Source organism: Eschrichtius robustus, chromosome 8, assembly GCF_028021215.1.
Source record: "Eschrichtius robustus isolate mEscRob2 chromosome 8, mEscRob2.pri, whole genome shotgun sequence".
NCBI lineage: Eukaryota > Metazoa > Chordata > Mammalia > Artiodactyla > Eschrichtiidae > Eschrichtius > Eschrichtius robustus.
The window spans coordinates 104,871,693-104,884,680 of record NC_090831.1 but is presented as its reverse complement, the minus strand read 5'-3'; the positions used below and the strand labels follow the sequence as shown (position 1 = coordinate 104,884,680).

General features: G+C 37.9%; 1 protein-coding gene across 1 annotated transcript in view; it reads left to right on the top strand.

Moving 5' to 3' along the window:
• The window catches only part of GRM8 (glutamate metabotropic receptor 8), a 778,703-nt gene that overhangs the window by 627,051 nt on the left and 138,664 nt on the right, over positions 1-12,988 (top strand). The window contains exon 7 of the mRNA XM_068550083.1: positions 3,113-3,249. Coding sequence (XP_068406184.1) covers positions 3,113-3,249 — 137 coding nt within the window. The remainder of the gene's footprint in view (positions 1-3,112; positions 3,250-12,988) is intronic.

Sequence of the window (12,988 nt, the reverse complement as noted above, 5' to 3'; positions counted from 1 at the left end):
GACCACGGTCTTGTGAGGAAGGCAGAGGGTCCACCCAGTATTGAGCACATAATAGGCTCTCAATAAATATCTGTTGAATGAGTGTTTTGATCAGGAATGGGGATGGACAGTACAAGTGTACAGAGAGTAGTGAGTGCCATGATAGAGAAGGACAGGACATGAAGAGACACTTGGGTCCCTGCTCCAGATTTAGAAGATAAGTATCCTTATAGGTGTGCCTTTAAGACACATCTTGAAGGAATTATATAGAGAAGAAAGGTTAGGACAAAGGAGGAAGTGAACTTATAGAAAATAACATGCGAAACAGGATCGTGAGAAAGAGCATGGTGAATTTAAAGAACTGGATTTTAGGTATATTTGGCTTTGTGTTCGTAGAGGAGAACAAGGATTAGAAAGGGTGACTCCAGAAAAGCCATACATGCTCACTGAGAAGTTCTTATGCTCTCATATAGACCTTGGATCTCAAACACAGCACTGCCATAAAACAATAAAGGAAATAATAGTTAATATTTATATAATGCTTACTATTTACTGAATGTTTTCTGTATACTGATTCACTTAATCCTCATATCCCTCTGAGATGGGAATTACAATTAGCCCATTCTAAAAATGAGCCAAGTGAGCAACAGACAGATCAAGTAACTCACCTGAGATCATCTATCTAATAAGTGCCAGAGCTGGGGTTTGAGTGCGATGATCTGGCCCCCAAACCCACATTTCTAGTATATTATACTTTTATATAGTATGTATACTTTAGTATATTGCCTCTTGGTGCAATGCCAAATTTAGTGTAACTTGCTATTAATAATTATATTGAAGTATCCAAGTTGGACAATTATGTTTGGGATAATACAGCTCTCATTAGCTTGCTTTCCAGTATACCTTCTTGAGGTGGAGAAAAGAGATATAGAAACAGCTAGCACACTAAGAATTATATATAACTCAGAGTACATTCATGAGAATGTGTTACACAGGTGACATTCTCCTAGCCTGGGTATCATTATGGTAAAAAAGATTGGGATGCTGTTGTAGGAGATGAGGAGCCACTCAGTGAGGGATATGACAACACTGGGGAATTTAGTGAGACAAAAGTAAATATTACTTTATTCATGGAGTACATGACATCAGAATTTTGAAATGGTATGTAAATGTCAGGACTTGTTGATGATGTTAATGTGAAATTCATAACTGATGTGTATTTTTCCATCCAGTAATCTCTTACCCATTGAATTCCCATAATCCTTTGTCTAGATATTACTTAAAGAATGTTTAATATCCTGTCTATTACTCTGCATGGGCAGGTACTGAGAATACATATGGGGTGAATCATCATCATCATATTTAATTACCACATGCATTGTTCTTTGCAACTGTTTAATTTTCATAGCAACTCTATGAGTGTTATTATTACTCCCATTTTACAGACGAGGAATCTGAGGATTTAAAAGTTAACCTGCTCACGTTCACTTGGAGTTAGAAAAGGTTTTGATCAGTTAGAGGACATGGGTTTCCACTTGAGTATCTAAGGAGTAGTTAAGATAGTGGTTGATTGGAGAGCTCCTATTTTTTTCTCTAATTCCCTATTTCTTTCTTGATTTATATATAAAGTCATTTCCCATGTGAACTAATAATAATAATTTAAATGCATATAGATCTTTTGAGACTTAAAAATATGTTCATCTTTATTGTTTAAGTCCCTGTGTGACAAGTGAAGAAAAGAGAGTACGTAAGTTGTGAAAATAAATGCAGAAGCAAAGTGAGCATCAATGTGCAGCTCTTGACTCTCAAAACAGTGCTCTTTCCTCCATGCTGTGCCATCTCTTGTGTCCTTAGCAGTTTTTTGCAGATACCAGGCATCTCATCAGAGACTTCACACTGCATTCAAATTTTAGGAAGATTCCAAAGAGGAATGTTTTAGACTTTTGTGATTATTGGTTTTAGTTTAAAACTCCACAAGTAGAATAAGGAACTCATTATAAGATGGAAATATATAGAGTTGACATGTATAACTATTAGTAGTATATATTTTGGTGGAGTAAAATATAGAAAAGAGATAGCAAGAAGGGGACAGTTTCTAGTATAATACAGAAATTAAAGCCGGTATACAGTGAGAAGAAATTCAGGGAAGGGAACGTGAAGAGAGAAGATTGGCACAAAGAAAAGGGATTGATGTCAGGCGAATTTGTCAAGATAGTAAAGAGTAAGGCAAGAAGATGAAGGTGTGGGCTGTGGGCAGCCTCCAAAGGCTAGTAGAGAAAAGGAAATTCTATATAGAAAGTGAGACTATAGATGGAACAAGAAAACATTGCAGGTAGTGATCCCTTTCTACTCTTAAAACCTGTGATTATGTAAAACTTAATGAGAGAGAAAGTAAAGGTGAGCAGAAGCTATTAAGAGAAAAAGATGAAAGCTTCTGGGAGAAATGGAAGGTTAGAAAAGATGACATTTCTTGCATCCTGCTGCCCCGCCACTATTGCACTATCACAGTGAATTGAGGGAACTTTTATGATCTGAGCGGAGTTGGGACTTCGCAGCGACCACTGCCTCACGCACTGAGAGGATCCTAAACGTAGCCCACATGGATAGACTCTTGGGCAGAAGTAGCAAAAGCAGAGGCTTAGAAGAGACATAGAATACGGCACTTGCTTCAGAGTGGAGTTCAAGTCAGAATAAAGTAAAACTCTAGGGAATCTGGCTGCGACGTTCTCCTGCCACATTTTGAATTGCTGTTCATAGTTCATACTGTACAATAGCTGTTATGCTTCAAGGCGTTTACACTCTTCTCTATTAACTGCCATTCTCCGTAGCCACTATTGGCTGTCCAGCCTATCAACTTTTATTTATTTAACTGTTAACATTTGTTGCCTAACTTGGATTCTCATCAGTTACTTTCTAGTGTGTGTAATGAAGCACGTCTTCTTCCTGAAAGTATGTCTGGGCTTCTTTTCATGTCAGAGATATTATGCTACCAAGAATGACCTTGTATGGATTACTAGCTTCATATCTCTTACTATGCACAATATTTTTTTATCTACCATTTTTTTCTTACGGAGAAATAAGCCTAGTGGTCTATCTCACTGAAAAGTTAACATTGTTTTCTAAACATTTACAGGTAGTGCTGGGACACCGGTCACTTTTAATGAAAATGGAGACGCTCCTGGTCGTTATGATATCTTCCAGTATCAAATAACCAACAAAAGTACAGAATACAAAATCATTGGGCACTGGACCAATCAGCTTCATCTAAAAGCAAGTATCAATATAAACTTATACTTTATGTATATTGTTCTCAAGGAGAGACGCTTTAAGTGTATAACATTTGTTAGAATTGATCTTCTTGTAAATAAATTTTCAGAAAATGTATGATTTGATCCTTCTTCAACTTTAAAATGTTAAGAGAAGTCTTAAATGTCTGTAGAGATATTTACTCTCTGCAGGGATTTAATGAAAGATCTCATTTTCTTTTAAGTGACTAAATATACATTTAGGGAAACTTTATACTTTTCTGAAAGGCTCAGTTGTTCAAACCCTTGTACAGTGTGTGTGTATGTGTGTGTATGTGTGTGTGTTGGGGGGAGGGGTGACAAACTGTGCCATGAATGACAAAGTCGGTGCTTAATAAGTGTGCTTCACCTTTGCCACATCGTAAGTTGGGATCTTGCAGCTACATCTGCTGGATGGAAGTCAATCATGATCTGTATTTACATTACCTCTTTGAATCACAGCATCAGAGAAAGTTAATGTACCCAGAAGAGATGTTCAGTTTTTTAACAGCCCTTAGGGCTACCGGCTGTTCCTGTCCCCCTGGAGAGCCATGCAGGCCCAAGGCCCACAGATTTTGCATTTCCTACAAGTGGCCACGTGAGGAGAACTTGGAGAGCCCAGCTGGAAGCGAGGTCGCAGGGCAGCGAGGTCGCAGGGCCTGGGGCTGGTGCCAAAGGCAGTTGGTCATCTGCCTGCCCAGTGTGATGCTGTCACCGCCACCCGGGGCTCTGTCTCCTCCTGCTGGGACCAGGTGGGGCTGGCACGTGGGATGGCGGCAGGAGAAGAAGCTCTATCAGATGTGTCTAGCTGGCAGGCGGCCCTCCAGAGGGGCTATCCTAGGGAAGGGGTCTTCGGGGACACTGAGGGGAGCTGTCTGTTACCAGCACCCACTAATCATAAGGGGCTCCAGAGCAGGAGGCCCATCCTGAACTTGACGGATGGGGAGGCCTGGGAAGTCACAGGGCATAGGGCAGGCAGTGGCTGCGTGAGGAGGGCACAGGAGTGGTTGGAGAAGCATCTGCTTACCACGGGGTAAGGAATCATTTCAAAATTTAACAGCCTGTGGTGCCATATCCATGCACGCCGGCTCCTTCTGGTACAGACAAACAAGGAGTGTGCTCTGTGGTTGCAACTAAGGATCAGAGTTCCTTCTTACATGAACATTAATGTCCATAGTACATTCTCTCATACATCTGTAACGCTGGACTGTTTACAGGAACTGAGTGGCCGAGGAATCACTGCAGCAGCAGTGTTTCCCCTGTAGGTAGTGAGGTGCTTTTAAAATGTGTCTAATAAACCAGAAACATACTCTTCTACTGTTATATTGTTCTAATGTGTATTTCACTCTTTCCTTTAGTAAAAGTACCTCCTCTTCTTTTTTTTTTTTTTATAAATTTATTTATTTATTTTTGGCTGTGTTGGGTCTTCGTTTCTGTGCGAGGGCTTTCTCTCGTTGCGGCGAGCGGGGGCCACTCTTCATCGCGATGCGCGGGTCTCTCACTATCGCGGCCTCTCTTGTTGCGGAGCACAGGCTCCAGACGCGCAGGCTCAGTAGTGGTGGCGCTCGGGCTTTGTTGCTCCACGACATGTGGGATCTTCCTGGACTCGAACCCATGTCCCCTGCATTGGCAGGCGGATTCTCAACCACTGCGCCACCAGGGAAGCCCAGTACCTCCTCTTCTTGATTCTCAAAGCTACCATAACACTGTGAGAGCTGAGTTCATTTCTTAAATGAATAGTTAATTTCATTTCCTAGCTACAGCTTATCCTAGCTGGAAGGTAAACACTTATGACATACATGAGAGTGGGGAGAGAGATTATTCTTGCCTGTGTGTGTTTTACACGTGTGTATGTGCTTTCTTGTGTTTGAACCCATTCAAAAGACATCAATTTGGTGTTTTTAATACATTTTTCACCTCTGTATGTCCAAATGTAGCCCCTGAAGTGCTATGTTTATGTAGCACCAGTCACCGTATTTCTCAGAAAAGCAGATAATGAGAAATAAGAAAACTAGGATATTTATGATTTATTGTCTCTGTAATGACTTCCTGCTAATTATCACAGTTCCGCCTTCAATAATGTACAAAGACAGCTCAGATTTGCAACTATGGCTGTACTTCGTAAGACCACATATCTACACCTTACTACGTGTAGCAGCCTGATGAAACCTTCTCCCTTGTCCTGCAACCCAAACTTATGGAAACAAAGCTTTGGTAACTGTGGGTTATTGATGCCAATCTGAAAATCAATCGCTTCTTGGCAAAAGCCCTTTTGACAGCGGACCTCTGTGAAATAAAATAATTAAACACAACAAAGAAAATTTGATAAGGGTTAAAATAGGGAAGCTACTTTTTATCTGACTTCTATGAATGCCAAACTGCTTACTATATTCTTATGATTAAGGATTTAAATAACAAAGTTCAATTGTCGACAAATATGTGCATTAATATATAATATGAAGATACCTAAAATAATTATACACACAAGCATACGTACACACACACACACACACACACACACACACACATCTCTCTCTATATATATATTTATTATAAAACTTTATGTTGAATCTCAAGCTGCTCTTTTATGTACATTTACGGTGCATGAAAAGTTTATTATTGCGTTACTGCTCATAAAATATATCAAAACGATTTGTAAGAATTATTTCTCATGCATGATTATGATCGTTTATAACTACATAGCCATGCTAGCTTCACTGAAACAGAATCAACTGTCAGAAGAGAGTGAATTAGTTTGTGAAGAGAGGTCATATGTCAAGGGTTGAATTCTGAATTTTATCAGGACAAACAAAATGTTTCTACTTGGGAACAGGATTAGTCATCTGTTTGAAGGTGGAGGAGGGGTTTCTTGGAAAGTGACAGATTTACTGAAGTTCTGCTTAGATCTTAGGCAAGGCACCAAACAAATGCTTTGCCCCAGTTTTGTCGTCTATAAAGTAGAAACATTAATAGCACCTACCTTAGATGGGTTGTAATAAGAATTAAATGAAATAATACAGTAAAGCAGTTAGTCCAGGGCCTGGCACACATGACATCCATAAACATTACCTATTATTAATCCAGTGTCTCATGATTCTATGTGGTCAGTGGGAGATCTGAGAATGAGTGTGGTGAGTAGAGAAGTGAAGGTTCTGTCAGAAGAGGCACTTGAGTTTGCTTTAGCAAGTTCAGAATATGTTCACTTAAAATGGGGACCATTTGTCCCTATAGCCCATTGCCTGCCTTTAATATTGGCCTTAATACTTTAGCAAATCTATCTGCACTTACAAAGTAAACTTTATTTAATATCAGTATGTAGTTTCTTTTCCTATGGTAGCCTGTGGCTAGATATTGTCACCTAGGCAGTTATTTTTGAATGGATTGGATAAATTCATTCTGTGCACATACTGCATGCTAAGTGCTGGGATTAGGGTGAAAATGTGAACTCTGCTCTCAGGGCGCTCACAGACTGGAAGGACAGACACTCAAACCAATAATTCTAGTGCAGTGGGGCAGGCCACAGATGAAGGTAGGTCCGTGGTTTTGCACCTGCAGCCCAGAGACAGGCCCCGAATCTGGCCTAACTGCTGGTGGGGGTTGTGATGATGGCAGGGGAGGGCACTCCTCCCCATGTACTCCATCTCTTCTTATTCTCTTAAACCAGATTTGCAATAGATTTCACACTCTTAATGGTAAGCATTTATCAGCCAGTTATTGGATTGAATTCGGCTTATTTTCAAAGAGCCAGTTTTTCTGACTGAATTCAACCATAGGATAAGTTTGTGCACAGAGGGTGCATGATTATGCATATATGAGTGCAATAAATTTGCCCTGAATATATCTTAGTGGAGTGAAAGAAATTGTAAAAGTAGGTTATTCTTTTTTTTTTTTCCTGGAAAATCATGAGGTGTTTTATTTCCCATTGTCTTCATTGTTCTAAACATTTTTTTTCTTTTTTATGGCACTAACATATGTTCTTAACTTAGCAATTACAATGAGTTAGTATAACTGTTGATTTTGATTTCAGTTTTTTATTCAGTAATCTCAGTCCATGCATGAAGGGCATATTGTCTACCTGAGAGTGCATTTGAACAATTAGGCTTCTCCGTTTTGTGAGGCTGAATCTCTCAAGAGGCAGGTGGTCCTTATTAATAATTACAAAACGTACTGCAACCTAGAGGTTCAGAGAAAACAGTGGAGCCTGAACTGCAAAAAGAACAGCCATATGCTGCTTCGAGTCCGCAGGGAGAAGGTGTATGGAGGCTACCGGATGGGCCTAAAATAACTGAGGGCTCACTTTTCTGTACTTCCAACCAGAGCTACTCTTTCTAGATTACTGTAAGAATGAGACATAGTTTTTGCTTGTTTTGTTGTTTTTATTCTTTTTTTATTCAAATAAATAATTTGAAGATAAATAAAGATAGTAAAGGATAATGACTTCATAAGAATGTTTCATTGTTAGCAGCATGGAGTCAATTGGAAAGGGTGATTTGAAGAAGAAGGGCTTCATTTAATTTTGTGTGGGGCCACTCCATAGATGAAAGTAACTCTTGACCAGGTACTGAATTCTGACCCTCAGTTTTCTCATCTGTTAAGTGGGATAATAAATAGGCTTATTATGAAGATTAAATGCATTGGTATTCCAATGCATAGTGGTCAAAAACAAGACCTCAAAGTCAGAAAGAAGATTTTTGTGTTCCAACCTTCCATTCCTGAGCCTTGGGCATGTTATTTTACCTCTTTTAGTCTCAGATTCTTCATCTGCATGAAACAATCATAACTACTTCATAGAGTTATTGAGATAATTAAATGAAATTGCATATCAAAGATCCTAGAACACTGCCTGCTACATATTCAGTGTTAAACAAATATGGTAATAAAAATTTTGTTTTGTTTTGCCAGGAAAACCAGCCTATTGCAGAGGACCTATAATGGGTATTGGCAATCTGAAATTCCATATATGAAAAGTCTTTTCTGCCTTTATCTTGATGTTCTGAGTAGGGAGTAACTGTAAAAAGAGTTACACTATGATAACTTGTCTGTGCCTATATAATAAACCCCAAATGTTTATTTTGGTATGAAAAAAAAAGTGGGCTTCATGAGTCAGTGCTTTGGGGACAACCAGAAACTCAAGCAAGCTTTCTGATTTAGCGCATTAAATCTGTCTTTTCTATGTACCTCTACTGTAGCATTTATAACATGATATTTTAATTGAATATATGTCTTTGCCTGCCAATGGTCAGGCAAATACATGCTATACCAGGGGTTCCTCAACCTGCTTGAAATACAGAAAGAGAAAGTTTCTGAGTCCCCTCATTTGCCTCATGGTTATATTGCTTTGGATAAACATCAAAAGTTATTAACCAAAATCACTAGATTCCCTAATGTCATAGAGGAACAGCTTTTCTATGATGAAGGTTATTGACATAGCCTTGAAGTAGAGGACGGAGTGAATGGAGTGGAAACAATGTTCGAGGGGACGCTTGACCCTTTATTTGCCTTGACTCTTAGGAGCCATGCGTTTCCTCTTTGCCTGTTTCCCCATTGCAAAGTTGCCTGCATTTGAAAATGCTCTTTCATATGATTGTCAGTGCATATAAAAGATCATTCACCCTATGAGACAAGCATTATATAAAGCTTTTCCCATCCTACAAAGTATGAATGTGAAGTCAATTCTCCGAGACCCTTTACTACATTCCAATAGGACTTTAAATGCCACTCTATTTCCTGCCTTTATATTCTATTCAGACAAGGCCTTTTTTTGCTTCCTTTCCTTGTAACAAGATGATTAGTTGTCAAAACTATATTTTTGTTCACTAGATGCAAATTTATTCTTTTCAAAATAGGTCATTTTGGGGTAATTAATTTTTGTTTATGAGAAAATAAGCATTTGGTAAATTCATGTTTTTGACACATCAAGCAAAGTCAAGGTAATTAAAGTTTAACTGTGTTCTTGCTAGTACAGAGTAGGGGCTCAGTAAGGACTTGTTGAATATGTCATGAACGATATGCTGATATTTTCTAAATACTGACTTAATATGCAGCACTGATCCAAGATTATTGATTAGGAAGTTGACTTGTGCACAGATTATTTATTCAGTGACTGCTCCCTCCCAGGCAGGATGCTAAGCCATTGAGAAGTACAAGGTTCAATAAAATAAACTCCCAGAGAGCAAATGATTTACAATCCATTAAAGGTAACTGTACACTTGAATAATTATAATAAATGCATACTTAGAAGGTACAGATTAAAGAACAAATTATGAATTAAAATATGTAATGATTACCTCCAACTAGAGGGACTGGATAAAGTTTGTTGAATTCAAACTGGATCTTCGATTACTTTGGTGGCTAGAAATGGTTGGAAGAGTGTGTAGGCCATGGCAAAAGCATCCATATATCCATCCATCCTTCCATCCATCCATCCATCCATTTATTTATCTATTCATTCCAGAATAAAGTGCCTCCAATGTGCCATTGCTCTACACGGTGCTGGAATGATTTAGAGGTGTTACAGATTCAATCCCCAGGATCATCCCTGAGTTGGGAGTGCACATCTATTGGATGTGCAGGCATATCCCGCCTACAGAATGTAAGTTGTAAGTTCATTGATGGAGATGAGGAATGTTGACTAGGTTTTCATAGGGAGGTGGAAAGGGTCACAGTTTATTTAGGGAATTGAGTGTGATCCTGAGCTGCCAGCACAGAGGACTATCTGAGCAGAGCATATCATGCAGAATGAAGAAAGATGGCTTAAAGCTAAATTTTATAGAGTTTCAAAAACTATTAGAACACAAGTTGATATTCTTTAAGCTACAGTGAGCTTTTCGATAGAGACATTCTCAGCTTTACACTTCAGGGAAACATTTTGGGCAGCAAAGTGTAGATTGGCTGGAGAAGAGGTCGTTCCATTATTTAGCAGAAACCGTAATTAAGAATTAATTTCTTTCTTATTTTACCTAATTGTTCGGCAGGTTCTTTCTGCCCTATCTGTCCATCTACTTGGTTTGTGTTTTGTTCTACAAAATATTTAAAAGGACTTACTAAGATACACTTATCATAGTAGGAAAAACAAACAAACAGTAAATTAGGAGGAAAGGATCAAGGGAGTTGATAAATTTTAGTTAGTAGTTGAGTTGATTTTCTTGTCAATAATTATGGCCAATAGATTTATCTAGCTGTTCAGTAGAGTCAGAAATAATCATACTGCTATTTTAAGAACATACAAAATTATGCCATATAAAATGATTTAATCTGATTAAGAATTCAGAAGCTGGATTCAATTATCTGGATCTAGTTGGAGCCAGATTCCCGGGGTAATCTAATAGTATCCAAGGAATCTAGTAGTTCATCAGGGAAAATACAAGTGGGGCACTAAAAAAGCTATTATTATTCATGAAAAATAGGAAAAGTCATAAGTGCTTAGTTATTTTGGTAAATAATCAAAGTGACACAGACAGGGAAAAGAAAGCTAAAAAAATAATAGAGGTCAAATTGGAAAAAGCAAATCAAAAATACAATGCAACTAAAGAAGGACGTAACATAAAATAGAAAGTGCCTCTTTATACCAACACCAAAGAAGGGCAAAGGATGATGGTGACTCTAGACTTTTATGGGGATAATAAAGTAATAAAAATGATAATAAATGGTATTTTAATCCTTACTTTAACCTTGGGAGGAGAAAAATAAGTTCAGTTTTGACATGATGAGTAGAATCAGTAAGGTTACAAACATAAAGTGATAATGTAGAATAGAGGAATAACTGGTAAAAAATCATTTTCTTATGGTAGATTTACTAAACTAAAATATATGTGAACCCTGTATCCTAGGGTACTTTTGAAAAGCTCAGGGGACACATCAGTGTTATGTAAAATCTACAACGTACAAGAGAATTACAAGTAAGAACTGAAAAGTATTATATATGAATAAAATATGTAACTTCCAGCTGTAGATGGAGGTCAGTAGTTGATAAGAGCATGAAACTAAAAAGAAAAAAGTTAATATGTCTGTTGACTGAATCAGAAGTTTAACATGACATCTTTCCTCAAAGCTTCCACTGTCTAAAGAAGGAAAATAGAGCCAGAAGCTGAAATCCTCCCAAGTCCCTATCCCATTTTGTTGAGGTCATGGATCCTTATCTCTAAGTGAAGTTGCAGAAATGTGCAATTGTGCATAAACTCAGGGGTAGAGATGTAAAATAGTGTTCTTTCTTAAATCCATAAATAAATGACAGAGGGATATAACAAGGACACAGAAAGGTACTAAATTTGACTAGTATTTGATTGCTTTTATCAGTTATAAAATCATTTGTAATAAAACATTATTTTGAGATAATTGCAGATTCACATGGAGTTGTAAGAAATGATAAAGATTCCATGTCTCCTTTACTCAGTTTTCCCCGCAATGATAACATCGTGAAAAACTATGGTGTAACAGCACAAGCAGGATCTTGATATTTATACAGTCCACCAATCTTTTTCATATCTCCTGTTTCACTTCTACGTGTGTATGGGTGTTTCTATGCATTTTTGACCTGTGTAGGCCCATGTATCTACCACTGTAGTCAAGATGTAAGACATTGCCGTCACCACAAGGATCCCAAATTGTCATTTAATAGCCACACCCACATCCTACCCATATGCCTCCCTTCAGTGCCTGGCAATAACTAATATATCCTCTATTTCTATAAAATTGTCATTTCAAGAATGCTGTGTGGATGAAATCATATTGTACGTAACCTATTGGGTTTGGCTTTTTTCGCTCAGCATGGTTCCCTCCAAATGTAAACATGTTGTTGTGTTCCTTTTAATTGCTGAGTAGGTCCATGGTATGGATGTACCAAACTATGTGTAGTTACTCACTCTTTGAAGGACTCCTGAAAAATAATTATGCATCAATCTGCTATGAGTATTTGTTGAATTGTATGTAGAGAGAAACAGCAGGGAAGAGTGATGTCTCATCTCAGAACTGAACTAAATCATTTTTATAAGATAGTTTCAGAAGTTATACTTAACCCTTTAATATAGAATATTTTTAGAAAATAAGAAAAGGAAACTTTCTTGCTGCAACATACACCTCAGATCCTTCACAACTGGCATAGTGACACCTTGGCTGCAGTGTGCTTAATTACTATAATCGCAGCAAACATACCTAAGAGAAAAGTTCTCATTTAAAAGTAATACCACCTGGATCTATGTCCTCTTAACGTTATAGTCTGTGAAACCACACCTATGTTCTTTCTTATCGTGCTTCACTTTTCCATCCCTTCTGTCAATATTACACTAATGTTGCTGTCTATGACACTAAAACGCAACTCTCAATGAGTTTCCAAGACTTCCTCAAAGTCATCCCTATCCTGTATTTAAGTTGTTCTGACGCTCTGCTAGGCTTTGCTGTATCTAGTTCTCATTTGACTGCTTTTGTAGCTGTCAGATCTGTTGGTACATGCATTTTTCTGCATTCAGGCCATGTTTTTAAGATTCCAAAATTCAGACATGATTTCTAGATTAAGCCACTATAAGATCTTTGAGACTACTGATCTAAAATTTGTACAATTTTTAAAGGGAACCTGCAGGGACACTGCAGTTGGCACATGCTCTATAAATCTCCTAGCAGGAACCCACTTTAAGCTTAGCAGCTGTGAATTAAATCCCTTAATTATCCTATCCTTAAACTAGTTTATCAAGGAATCAGCCAATTTTTATAAATGGTCTCCATAAAATATT